At 40.2% G+C, this 12,890-nt stretch overlaps 1 protein-coding gene across 2 annotated transcripts in view; it reads right to left on the bottom strand.

Moving 5' to 3' along the window:
* Positions 1-11,939, bottom strand: part of prkcea (protein kinase C, epsilon a) — a 66,788-nt gene extending 54,849 nt beyond the window's left edge. The window contains exon 1 of one of the 2 annotated variants that reach the window (XM_051915061.1): positions 10,873-11,939. In XM_051915061.1, coding sequence (XP_051771021.1) covers positions 10,873-11,220 — 348 coding nt within the window. In that variant the 5' untranslated portion in view covers positions 11,221-11,939. The remainder of the gene's footprint in view (positions 1-10,872) is intronic. The other variant, XM_051915060.1, reaches the window with a different exon arrangement.
* Between the last annotated feature and the right edge of the window lie 951 nt (positions 11,940-12,890).

The raw sequence follows: 12,890 nt of genomic DNA, 5'->3' as shown, positions 1-12,890 counted from the left end.
CAGATTTTCTAAAAGAGCCAGATTTGCCAAGATACCAAAGTCTACAAATGTTCATATGAAATCAAAAATTTCTCAAATTCATTCAAGACCAAATTATTTGAGAAATACTATCCACAACAATTACATAGATCAGTTGTCTTACTGAATGTAAACAATTGTCTCATTTGTGTCTAGTTTGTTTTCTCCTATATGGAATGAGAAGGAGAAGTGCAAAATTACAAAATAAGTTACAACAAGAAGTATTTGGACAGTTTCTAGAATGTATCTGGGATGTTAGTGGAATTTCTTTAATAGGTAATGTGATGACCTACACCTGTGGTTAGTCTGGTAAGACACCTGTGAGAACTTGAGGAGAACTGACTTCATACATCCGCTAAAAATCACCTCAGGACCAGTTCTTTCACACATGCGGATATGCCAGTGTGGTGTGTATGTGGAAAGGCTATCAAGTACAACACAAAGAAAACAAACTCTTGCTCTGGTTACTGTCCTCCAGAGCCAGAACGTGCACCCCTCATTGGCCTTAACTCGCCCTCTCTCTGTTCTAATCACCGCTGTGCAAACAGATACCCACAAGCCACAGAGAACACATGCCGCTCACGCTCTCCCGAATGCGCGTCTCTATGGAAAAATGCTTAGCACTGCTCAGCGGTCTAAAAACAAGCTGAGGTTTTTGAAACAACAGGTTTCAGAAAAAAATAAAAATTAATTTAAGGCCAATTCACACCAAGAATGATCTTTAAAGATAATTATAACGACAACTATATTAGCATCAACGCAAGATAATGTCCTGTTTATTATAAGCATGCACTGCCGTTAAAGTTGCTATAGGTGATTCTCTACATAAACATTTTTTGTTATACTGGTTAAAAGTCTCATATCCTGATAGCATGTTATTAAAGATATGTTAAATGGTCTAAATGTGTTTTTATAAATATATATCGTCTGTGGAAGACGTAGGACCATAATATGTTCATCCAATTATTATATTTGGTCCGAATGAAATAATACAATATCCTATCTGCCTGTCAACATGTTTTTACATATCCTCGAGCAACCTGTTCGCGCAGATATCATCAGCGCGTTTCATGCTATACAGAGTATATACAGACAGACCTCACTGCAAACAAACAGCAGCTACCTTTTACAGTTCCTACCGAATCAAAACAACAAACTTTTGCTGCGTTCCCACCAACCTGTAACTTTCTGACCGGGGCTGTTCAGTCAGACTCGTATCCATGTCAACAGTATCAACACCGAAATGAATCTGCAGCAGTCAGGTGGTCCAGTTCAGAGCTCTCTAAGTTGTTTACATTCATTATTTTTGTAATGTTACGTGCTTGGAGACATGAGGTAGTTTAACGCCATCTCTTGCGACGCATTGCAGACAGTTGTGTGTGTACGCACATTTATGTGTTTTGGAGGTGGTTGGACGCGTTTTGCAGGGAGGGTGCGATCATATGCTTTCAATGCTAGCAGGCTAATGTTAGCATTTCCCAGATTACCTACTGCACCTTTAAGTCATCTGCCGCTTTAGTTGCTCAAGGTCTTTTAAACAAGATGGATTCTGATTAGCTGTCAATGTTTTTATCATTCATCAGCTGGGAAAAATTGGTTCTGAAATAACTGCAATGATATTGTTCCTCTGTGTTGTTATTATTATAGTTGTGGACTATTCTCATAAAATTAGAATGATTAATAAAACCTTATTGTAATTATCATCATTGGTGTCAACGGGCCTTTACTCACCCTCAGGTTGTTTTAAATCCGTATGACTTGAAAAAAATCAGTAGAAAATAATTAAATTTCACTGCATCGGCAGAAAAAAACACTGAGAATTTTAAAAAAATATCTTCTATTTTCACAGAAGTCAGGTTTTGAACGACATGAGGGTGAGTAAATGATGTCGGAATTTTTATTTCTGGCCAAAATAACCCTTTAAAGGGATAGTCCACCCAAAAATGAAAATTTGATGTTTATCTGCTTACCCCCAGGTCATCCAAGATGTAGGTGACTTTGTTTCTTCAGTAGAACACAAATGATGATTTTTAACTCCAACCGTTGCGGTCTGTCAGTCGTATAATGCTTGTCAATGGTAACTCCATCTATAAGAGTCAAACAAACAAGCACAGACAAATCCAAATTAAACCCTGCGGCTCGTGTTGACACATTGATGTCCTAAGACACGAAACGATCGGTTTGTGCGAGAAACCAAACAGTATTTATATAATTTTTCACCTCTAAAACACCACTATGTCCAACTGCCCTGCACATCCGGTTAGTGAGGTCTGAACGCGCTCTGACAACAGAAGTGATGTCTTGCACTCATTGAAGTATACACGCGAGACATCACTTCCGTCATCAGAACGTGCGTTCAGACCTCACCAACCGGATGTGCAAGGCAGTTGGACTTAGTGGTGTTTTAGAGGTGAAAAATGATATAAATACTGTTCGGTTTCTCGCACAAACCGATCATTTCGTGTCTTAGGACATCAATGTGTCGTCACGAGCCGCAGGGTTTAATTTGGATTTGTCTGTGCTTGTTTTTTTGACTCTTATAGATGGAGTTACCATTGACAAGCATTATACGACTGACAGACCGCAACGGTTGGAGTTAAAAATCATCATTTGTGTTCTACTGAAGAACAAAGTCACCTACATCTTGGATGCCCTGGGGGTAAGCAGATAACCATCAAATTTTCATTTTTGGGTGAACTATCCCTTTAATATAAACATGAAGTTTGAATTAGTTTGTATGATGCACTGGGAAGACAGCTTATGCTAAACTTCTACCTTGTACATTCAGTATATGTGGAGGTGGTTGCGATTTATGGATCTGTGTCTCAGGACTAAATATAAAAAGTGATGCATCAATCCTGGTTATACAAAAAAGCGGCCTGTTTCTTTAAAAATGAAATATGAACAGATGAGACTGTGGTCAAGAAGTTCATCACATTAAGCTGTTAGTCCTATTAGGACTGTTCATTTGACTAGGAGAGCCCACTGTAGAGATGCGGGAGAGAGAGACATGAATACTGTGTGCGACTGAAGACGGCCTCCTAACTGCGCACATGGGAAATCAAAAGTAGGTCCAAGAAGTTTTAAACACACGTGCCACTGATTTCTAAATGAGTCTCTGCTATGATTAAACATAGAGGAATACTTTCTTTCCACTCCTCCTCAATTTCGCCCTCTCCTCCTTTATACTCTCCTCATCCATTTCTTACCCTCTCTCTAAGACAGTTTGAGCTCAGCAACAGTCCTCCTACGTCCATCTGTCAACAGCAGAGCCTCAGCATGACGGCTGGGCGGCACGCACGGCTCCCATTCACACTCAAAATCACACACAAATGTGGCCATACGAGCACATTCGGCTCCGTGAACGTACCGGCTCTGAGTGAAACCTTCAGAGATCCATGAATTACTAATAAGACACCACACCAGGGCTAATTGTGCATAATTCATGATACAGACTAATAATGAGAGCCTTTGAAGGTCTGATTGGAATTCAGTTTGAATAAACACTAGGTCCTGAGAGGGCTTCGCGGCTTTAATTTAGTAAATAGCGCAAAAAGAGACCAGACAAAATGAAAACAGCCATCTGGAGATGAAACACTCATGTAAATGAGAGCACAGGAACAGACTACAAGCCTTTGTGTCTCAAACATCATGGGGTGTGAATTACTTTGATTTAAATCTTATAAAACGAGCACGCACACACATGTACACTGATGGTTGTGGTGCACTGGTATGTGTGTGTGTGTGGACATGCAGAGTGTGAACAGGGTGCTGAGAGGATTCGAGTCTGTTGCCGACTCCTGCAGTGAAGATGACTGCAGATGATGGTGGTGATGATGGGAGATTCTGGCCTCTCTGTGGGCCATATGAACACTTCTTTGGGAAAAGAAGTCATTTTTTCAGTAAAAATGTATAATAATATATTTTATTTGTAACATTAACAAGCATATTTTGCATCTACAGTGCCTAAAAGATAATTAGAAATACATTTTGAAATATATACACTACAGTTCAAAATAACTGTTTTCTATGTTAATATATATTAAATATAATTTATTCCTGTGATGCCAAAGCTGAATTTTCAGCAGCCATTACTCCAGTCTTCAGTGTCACATGATCCTGCAGAAATCATTATAATATGCTGATTTGCTGCACAAGAAACATTTATTATTATTATTAATGTTGAAGTCAGTTGTGCTGCTTAATATTTTTGTGGAAACTGTTACATTTTTTTCAGAATTCTTTGATGAATAAGAAGTTCAAAAGAACAGCATTTATTTCGAAACTGACATCTTTAGTAACATTATTGTTTTAGTAACATAATGTATTTAACAAGTGAGCCGCACAAATCCTGAAAAGCCAAAGCGTCTCGATCGCCCCCAGGTGGCTAGTCCCAGTATAGGTCATAAACCCCGCCCCTCTCCATGTAATCTTATAGATGTGAGACAAACTAAATTAAATTACACTTCAAATATTTTTTTCCAAAGATGGCTACGGTCATTTTATGTAGTTTTTATCACGTTGATGTAAGTTCAAGTTTTCGTTTTTTAACTAAATTTGGTTTTAGTTAGTTATTTTAATTTATTTAATTATTTATTTAAAGGTGCTCTATGTAAGTTTTTGACTGTACTAAAGCATAAAAATACTCGTTTCTCTGAAAACCATTGCTACAGCCAGTTATTTTACTTTGAAATTTGCGTTCCATGTCAGAATTTCTGTTTTTGTTTTGGTCTGTGCAAGACCGCACGTTGCCAATTTACCCAATAGTATTTCGCCACCCGGGGAAAACCGCCAGTCGGCGGAAAACACATGCAGCGAATTGCAGCCATGGAAGCCAGCGAACAAACTGGGTCAGAGATCGCAGATTCTACCCGACCTAAAAAGCCTCAGCATCCATCTAAAAATCTCTATGAACGGGAGCATATTAAAAAGCGATATCAACTCATCATGAATCAATAAATCAACTAATTATCTTACAGTGTCTAAGTCTCCTCGCCTTCCAATGTCAATTGAGCTCGCTCCTGTTGCGTGTCTTCAAACTGGTAACCCGCAAGAGCATCCAGTCTGAGGAGGAGGGGGCGGGGCAAACAATATTTTGAATTTGGACTGCAGTACCAATTTCAACCACTAGCTGTCATTCTTACATAGAGCACCTTTAATGCTATAAAAACGGGGTGTGACATCATTATTAACCGCTGTGATTGACAGCTTCTCTGAGTGAAGTAGTCACTGAGGAACCAACTGACATTTTTTGGGATTTTCAGGAGGAGATTGGAGCTTTAACTTTAACTTCTACATTTCCATAACTGTTTATTTCACACCAACATTAATGAGTTGTTCTGCAGTAAACTGTAGTAAACCATTCTGCAGGAGTGTGGGCAGGGCCTTGATAGCGGCTCTACTTCTCTCACTACTACGCAGACTAAGGTCCCGAATCAACACAAGATATCAGCGCCATATTGGTACATTGGCAGCTTCATTTTTCTACAATGGAAGAGAGTGGAGGTGCGTCATCTATACTTTTTTTTTTACAGTCTATGGAATTTACTGTCACGTTTGATCAATTTAATGTGTCCTTGCTGAATAAAAGTATTAATTTCTTTAAAAAAAAAAGAAAAAAGATGCCCAAAAAACACAAAACTCTGCCAACACTAGAACCGAGAAAAATGGCTTCAAAATTCTAAGATTAATATGAAATCTATCACATTGTAATAGATGCCATTTTCCATTCACTAATTAATATAAATTTAACCCTCAATCCACACCAAAGATCAACAAGTCAGAAGTTTAAAACCCATTAGCACTAGCTACAAAGAGACAATATTCCCATATGTGCTGTATTTTGCTCTGGAGCTGAGAGTATAAGTGTGTGTGAGTGTGTGAGTAACTGGGTCATGTAGATAGCGGTGCAGATCAGGCATATTTGCCAGAGTATCTCATATGTCACCTGTATTGTTCCCTTTCACTGTAAGCATGCTCAATGTGCCCCAGGCGAGAGCTCAACGCAGCATGTGAAAGCTAGACAACCGGCGGTGACACACAAAACTGCACAGCACTCACACAAACCAAACTAAACAAGAGGACACAACAAACATATAAAGACATTTCACCGGTCTCTCATCGAGTCATTTCATGAAATTAATTAGTGCTGCTGGATGGACTGATCCTGCTTACCCACAATTCACCCTTCCCCCTTCAAATCCAGAGATTTGAGAACTGATGAAAAACACTGTGAACTGGCGTGACGTGGGAAGGTTTCTGTCTGTGCAAGTCAACATGTTGCCACCTTAGTCTAGAAGCACAGATATGAGATTCCTAAGAAATCTCTGATGGGTGAAGGAACTTAATCAACACCGGTACGCTTTGGCTTGGCAAAAGGGTGATGCGGGTTCCTGTGGCAACGGTATGCCAAGGAGAGGGAGGAGTTTGTGTTTTAGCCTCAGCCTGGCCTATTTGCGCAAATGGCCAGGGAGAAGTGAGGGCAGATGATGTCAATGTCCAGTAACCAGGAAGAACTGTATGGCTAACACCAACATTTAAGAAGACACAATGGAAAGAGAGCTGCTGGGCATAAACCTGTAAAATACTGAGTGCAATCGATAACTGTAATGTAAGCTGTAATGCAGTGGAAAGACATTAAGGAAACTGCAGGCCTTTAAAGCTCATTATCTGTGGCTAAAGCAACACTCCTAGTGAAATGTGTTTTAAGCATTTGGAGCTGGTTTGTAATGGCCTGGACTAGCATGAATATCTATGAAATTAACAAGGATAGTTTGGACAACAAAATGGAAAGGAAGGAAACTCAGTAGAGAGAAAATGAAGGAAACAGAGGGACAGCAGAAGGAGGACAATATGAGGAAGGAGAATAAATGAACCCGAAAAAGACAAGAGCAAATGAATGGCTACAAGATCAACAGAAGTTCTCCCTGCCACAAGCGGTCCCCTTTCTCAGATGACTCCTCAGTAAAAGGCTGGTAACTGAAGGCAAGGATTTCCCTATAGATAAGGGCCACTTTCGCTGGTGATAATGGGATTGTTGCTAACTTGAGCTAAGGGTGTTGTGGATGATCTCTGCAGGGTCAGACATTCCATAAAGAGGCTGATGGAAGGGTTGTAAATTATTCAGTCCGTTCCTGCCTCACACAACAAAGACGGGAGGCTGTCTTAGTAGTGTCTGAGAACCATCCACAAAGACCAGGCTCCAATTACCTCTTCCGCTAAACGCTACACAGACAAGCTAACACGTCTACTCAAACTAAAATAACCATAAGCTTAGAAGAAGATGTGTTTGTCCAAAAGTGGTGCAATTTCTGAAAACTTTATTGCATCGTACCAGGCCACCGCAACATGTACTGGGGAACGATTACAGGCCAGAAACCCAACAGAGAAGTGGTAAAGCAACAAACATGACACAACAGCGTCTTCTTTAGGGTCTGAGGTCCTTGTTGGTTACTTTTTCCACTAAACAGTTTTGTAACACTGCTGCTACTGTTTCTTAGTGGTTTTGTTTGTGTTTGTTAAAGTAGAGGTGGTTATCCAAATTAGCAAGCATGCTCTCCTTGTTCCAAGCAGAATAAAGCTCCACCTGTGTGGGTAACAGTGGGAGTAAATGTACAGATGAAGCTCATTGGATGTGAGTCCACTGAGTGAACAGTATGGGTTTCTCGGGAGACGTCTGGCTCCAGTCTCTGCTACTCAAATGATGAGCCAAGAAACAACTGTCTTCCTAAAAATTAGCCTCATTTGGTTTCTTTTTCAGTCTTAGACATAGTGCCCCTCTATTCATTCGAGACAACGCTAAAAACTTCAAGAAGTTTACATCCTAAGGCTCATACGCCATGTATTCTAACAGGAAAAAACCCCCAACAAATTCAACATCACATCACCAACATGTTTGTGTAAAATTCAGAATTAAAGAACTGACTTTCTTTCAATTATTGAGCTGGAATTTGAATTGAATTGTCCATATTCTACAGTAAGGCCCCGTTTACACTAGTGCATTTTCGTTTTAAAAAGCATACGTTTTGCTACGGTTACGCCTATCGTTTACACTACGCTGATGTTTTCGAACCTCGAAAACGGAGACTTTCGAAAACGCTGCAGAGCCCATTTTAGTGTGAAAACGCTGGGGTTGCGTTTCAGTGTAAATGTACCAAAACGGAGACTTTTGAAAACGATGGCGTGGCTGCCCACATTCGCTCTGCGTATCCTTGACAACCGTGTAATGGCTGCCCACATTCGCTCTGCGTATCCTTGACGACCATGTAAACAATAACATGGAGACTGAACTGCAATCTTTGCTGGCTTTGCTGTAATTTTTAGCAGCCACTGTGCAGTTAAACTCTGCATTTTTTAAATACTGCAGCTACATACATGCGCAAGAGGCAGCGGTTTACACTTGTACGCGCATACCCAGTGTGCATGAATGGTCATGTGACATGCGTTTTCGACCGTGTAGTGTAGACGGAGATCGTTTCTGAAACGCTGTGGAAACACCAGTGTAGACGAGGATTGTTTTCATTTTAAAACGCCGCTTTAAAACAAAAACGCACTAGTGTAAACGGGGCCTGAGTTTAATTAAAATTTGAATTGGAATGACAGGAAGAGAAATTTACTGAATTATAGTTCAAAGAAAAGTCCACAAAAGTTAATTAAATATGATGAAGTATTAATATGAACTATATTATCTGTCTATGTGTTATTCTCTGTGTCTGCAAAGCCTAAAAACGTACATTTCCAGGCTTTTGAAGCTTTTTAAATCTCAAACGCTTTCAAACAAGGCTTTATCAAACCGCTAGTTTGTAAGTTGCTTTTCGATATAAAAAAAAATAATAATAAATACCGTTACATGTTCTTTACATTGTAATTCTTAATATTCAAATTAAAATTCTTTGTCCTATTTGTTACCTCAATTCAAATTCTGTTTAAATTCAGGCATTGATTTTTAAACATTCTCAATTCAAATTTGAATGGCGCACAACTCTGATTACCAGACACCTTCACCCTTTGTCTCCGGTCACTGTCTCTTAAAAGCAAACTCTTGCTTTATTAATTTGCATAAACGAGACATGGCAGATGAAGATTGTACTTCTCTGCCTCTCTGGGAAATTAGACATACCAGAGCTTCTGTCTGAATCGTTGTTATCAAGCGTGTCTGTGGCTATGGAGTCTGACAAAACATTCAGCTCCAATTATGTTCGATGCATTTGCCATAATTAACATATGCCACAAACTGCCCTTTTTGTAGAGCCATTTTTTATGATTGGCATTGGCATAGTGAATGCAATTTTACCCTTTCAACAGCCAAAACTAGACTATCGGTCTAAGAGAAAAAAAAAACAAGTATTTGTACATTTTGTGATGATACATTTGTAAGGTTAACATTTGGAAACTAGCAATATTTGCAAAAAAAAACGTACAATTAGTTTAGCATATACAACTGGGATGGGTTAACAATTTCTTACTTGACTAATGTTACTACACAGGTGAAATAAAGAGCTGGCAGTGAGACAGAGGGCTCAGGATGTGTTATGATGATTAGGCTGGTCGTCAAAGCCGTGATGGGGGAATGCAGAGATTAAATTGATTTCCTTCTCACTCTTTCGTCTGACACATTTACAGCGCGAGTTGCCAGCGACAGGAGGGGAAGATTGACCAATGCAGCGACATAATCGATATATGCTGACCTTTCCCTGGGTGTCTAACGACCAAACATACAAAGCACTCCACACTGCAGCCCCTCAGCTGGGCGAAGATTATATAACAGACCAACTCATAATTCCAGGCATGATTAGAATGCTAAATTAATCTCTGACTATTTTTCCATGACACTGAAACACATTATAACACAGCAGCATCAAAACATTCCACTTTTAGACTATTGTAAAAAAAAAATAATAATAATTACTAGTTTGCATGTGCGTTATACACCCTATAAAAACACACAATAGCATGTAATTGCAAACAATATTACAATCTATATTGCATATAGCCTTTCTTTTCTCAAAAGAGAAGACACAAAAGTGCCAACCCTATTTAAACTCTAATGAAAGCCAATGAATTGAGCTCTAAATGAGCCTATTTCTACCAAGTGGACAAAATCCAAAATAAGGTGACTAGCAAGGTGAAAAACTCAGGTCTATGTGGTAGCACTATACTAGAGGTATCATAATTTGTCAGAAAAGATGGCAAGACAAATGACAGGTTGTAACTTATACATCTAGCAAACTATGTGTCAAACTCGTTTTACAGCTTGCATAATAAGCATTGATTATTTCCTTCTCTAGCATGAGAGCATTACATCTCATGAAGCCAATTTGCAAAACAGCTTCACTTGACGGAAATGGTAAATGTAGGTCTGGATTCAACAGCAGCAAGAACATGTTTTGTCGAGAAATGGGAAAACCCCCAGAGCGTGAGAACCCATGAGGAAGGCTGGGAATTAAGGGGCTTTGCTGGGGAGAAGGAGAAACCGACCAGCCCCTGTGAAAATTATGGCCTAGACAACAGATCAGTGTTTTTTTAAATTCTGCAGAATTGCACATTTTGGATGTCTCCACACCAACTTTAGGTCTTTGTGCAGGTATATGAGCTGATTATATAAATCAGGGGTGATAAATAAAGGCAGACATCCATAATGTCCAGTGCTGGGCTACTTCAGGACCGGGATCGAGAACCACTGCACTAGATTACACCAGCGTTTCTCAATCCTGTCTCATTAGAAGTGCTCCATAACCTTGGGTGTGAGAGAATAGTAAGACACCCAAAATGTGTAGTGTTGAGGGGCCCCCAGGGGTCCCCAGGGGCCAGACTGAAGTGATTACACCATGCCAATAAATTGTGAGATAAACATACCCAATCTTCAAAGTGCCTACTGCCATTCTGCAGCAGGTCCTCAAACTGTATAGTGCAGTTGGCCACAAAGTCATCATAGCCAATTGGTGCGTCGTGAAAGACGGACAGTTCAATTTTCTTCCCATCATAAACCTCTGTTACAAACTCATCATTCCAAGCTGGACTATTTGTCTTTTGCTTGGTAGAAGTTTGGCCCACACGTGAATCGTCCACGTTGAGGGCAATGTACGTGTCCAGCAGGAAGGTCTGGGTCTTCGGTCCAACAGCATGCCGGAGCGACCATGGAGTGGGCTTCAGGTCCAGCGCCTCGCAAACTTTGATCTTCAACACTCCATTAAAAACCACCATGATGACGCTCAAGTGAGATGCAGCTGGCTTCTTTGCAAGAACAGACGTTTTCAGGTTTTGATTCAGGGGGTCGCTATACTCATAGATGTCATCACGTCATCAGTATGCACATATAGATGGATGCTGTGCTGATTTAATCCCTCAAACCACTACACGGATCAACCTGATTCTCTCATTTGAGCAGAACAATCAAATAGGATGCAAAAACGCGATATGCAAACCCAGAGGCTCCTGTTTTTGTTTACGACCCGTCTTTCCTCGTAATGGGAAAGCATACGTAAACAATCGAATTCCCTACGTCTGGAATAGCGCTGAGTACAGAAACGAGTCCAGGAGGCGAAATAGCGGCAGTAATATAGAGGAAAATATCCCAAATGTGATGGTCTTCAGATGGGGTTGTCTTGTACTATTCGTTTTCCAATATGCGTTGAGTGGGAGAGGCGTTTGGGATTCCTCCTTCTCCCAGTCTGCTGACGAACCGCTCGGAGACTACTGCCATCCACTCGCCGAGATATTCAGCTGCTTCTTTTCTTTGTTGATTTGAGAAGGCGAAAGCATTTGAGCTACACGCTCATGTAGTCTTTTGCGCTGCAGCCTTCCTCCCTGTTCGCCCTCTCTCTCTCTCTCTCTTTCTCCCCCTCTCTCTCTCTCACTCACTCACTCTCTCCCTCCCTACGCTCAAGCGCCAGTTCAGGAAATGCGCAAAACACGTCAGATGATTTAAGCCGCGCCGCGTCCACTCTGCACCGGATGGGGGAGCGTGTGTGTACAGACAGAGGAGCAGCAGCGTGGGGAAACAGAGGAAGGCACCCGAGGGTTGGATTAGAAGAGCCTGCTGGGTTCGTCAATGGACCAAATAATGTCTAGGCTATAAGGTGTCTGTTAAATGAAGGGTTAATGGTAGGATTTAAATTGAAGTCTATTTTAGACTCGTTGTTAGGGGTTTAAAGAACTTATTTCAGTTTATAACGAGTTTCTATGTAGTTTATAACGTTTTTCTTAAAAGACTGTTCACCTTCGGGCTTCAGAATGCAATGCAGCCTGTCTGTGTGTGTGTGCGCGCGCGTGTTCATGTGAAGAAGTTATGAAATAGGCCTGAGATTATAAATTATAAAAGTTAATGAGGTTAACCAGGAAAAGTCTTTGTCAGTTGTGTAAAACGTGTTGAACTTTGAGTCGTGTTATTTCAACGATATTCAATTAAAAATAAGCTTTTAATAAATAAAGAGTTTTCATTGTAGGTCCAATTTGACCTGAGGATCACACATAGATATGTTGGTGCACTTTTTAATGACGATACGATCATTAAGAACCATAGAAGTCAGTGGAGGACCTACAAGACAAATAACTACATCTGGAACTTATTCCAAATCACAACATTTCGGTTGCATTTCTGTCCCTTATGACAAAATTATAATCAGGAATTGTATCACACTGAGTTATTTGAAACTACAGCTCAGTGTCATGTGGCCACAATGTCTTTCATTTAAGCTACTCCAAGAGATAGTTACAACTTGTTTGAAACAAAGTATTCTAATGATGTAATTTAGTGAACTCTAGTGGTGGAAATTAGTGCTACACAGGTAGCATTACAAGAATTATTCATGCACGCAAACAGAAATCAGAACAGGATGTTCAAGTTGACGGATGACATGGAAGTAAACAAACCA

The sequence above is a fragment of the Ctenopharyngodon idella genome, chromosome 12, assembly GCF_019924925.1.
Source record: "Ctenopharyngodon idella isolate HZGC_01 chromosome 12, HZGC01, whole genome shotgun sequence".
NCBI lineage: Eukaryota > Metazoa > Chordata > Actinopteri > Cypriniformes > Xenocyprididae > Ctenopharyngodon > Ctenopharyngodon idella.
This window is presented reverse-complemented; position numbering and strand designations above follow the sequence as displayed.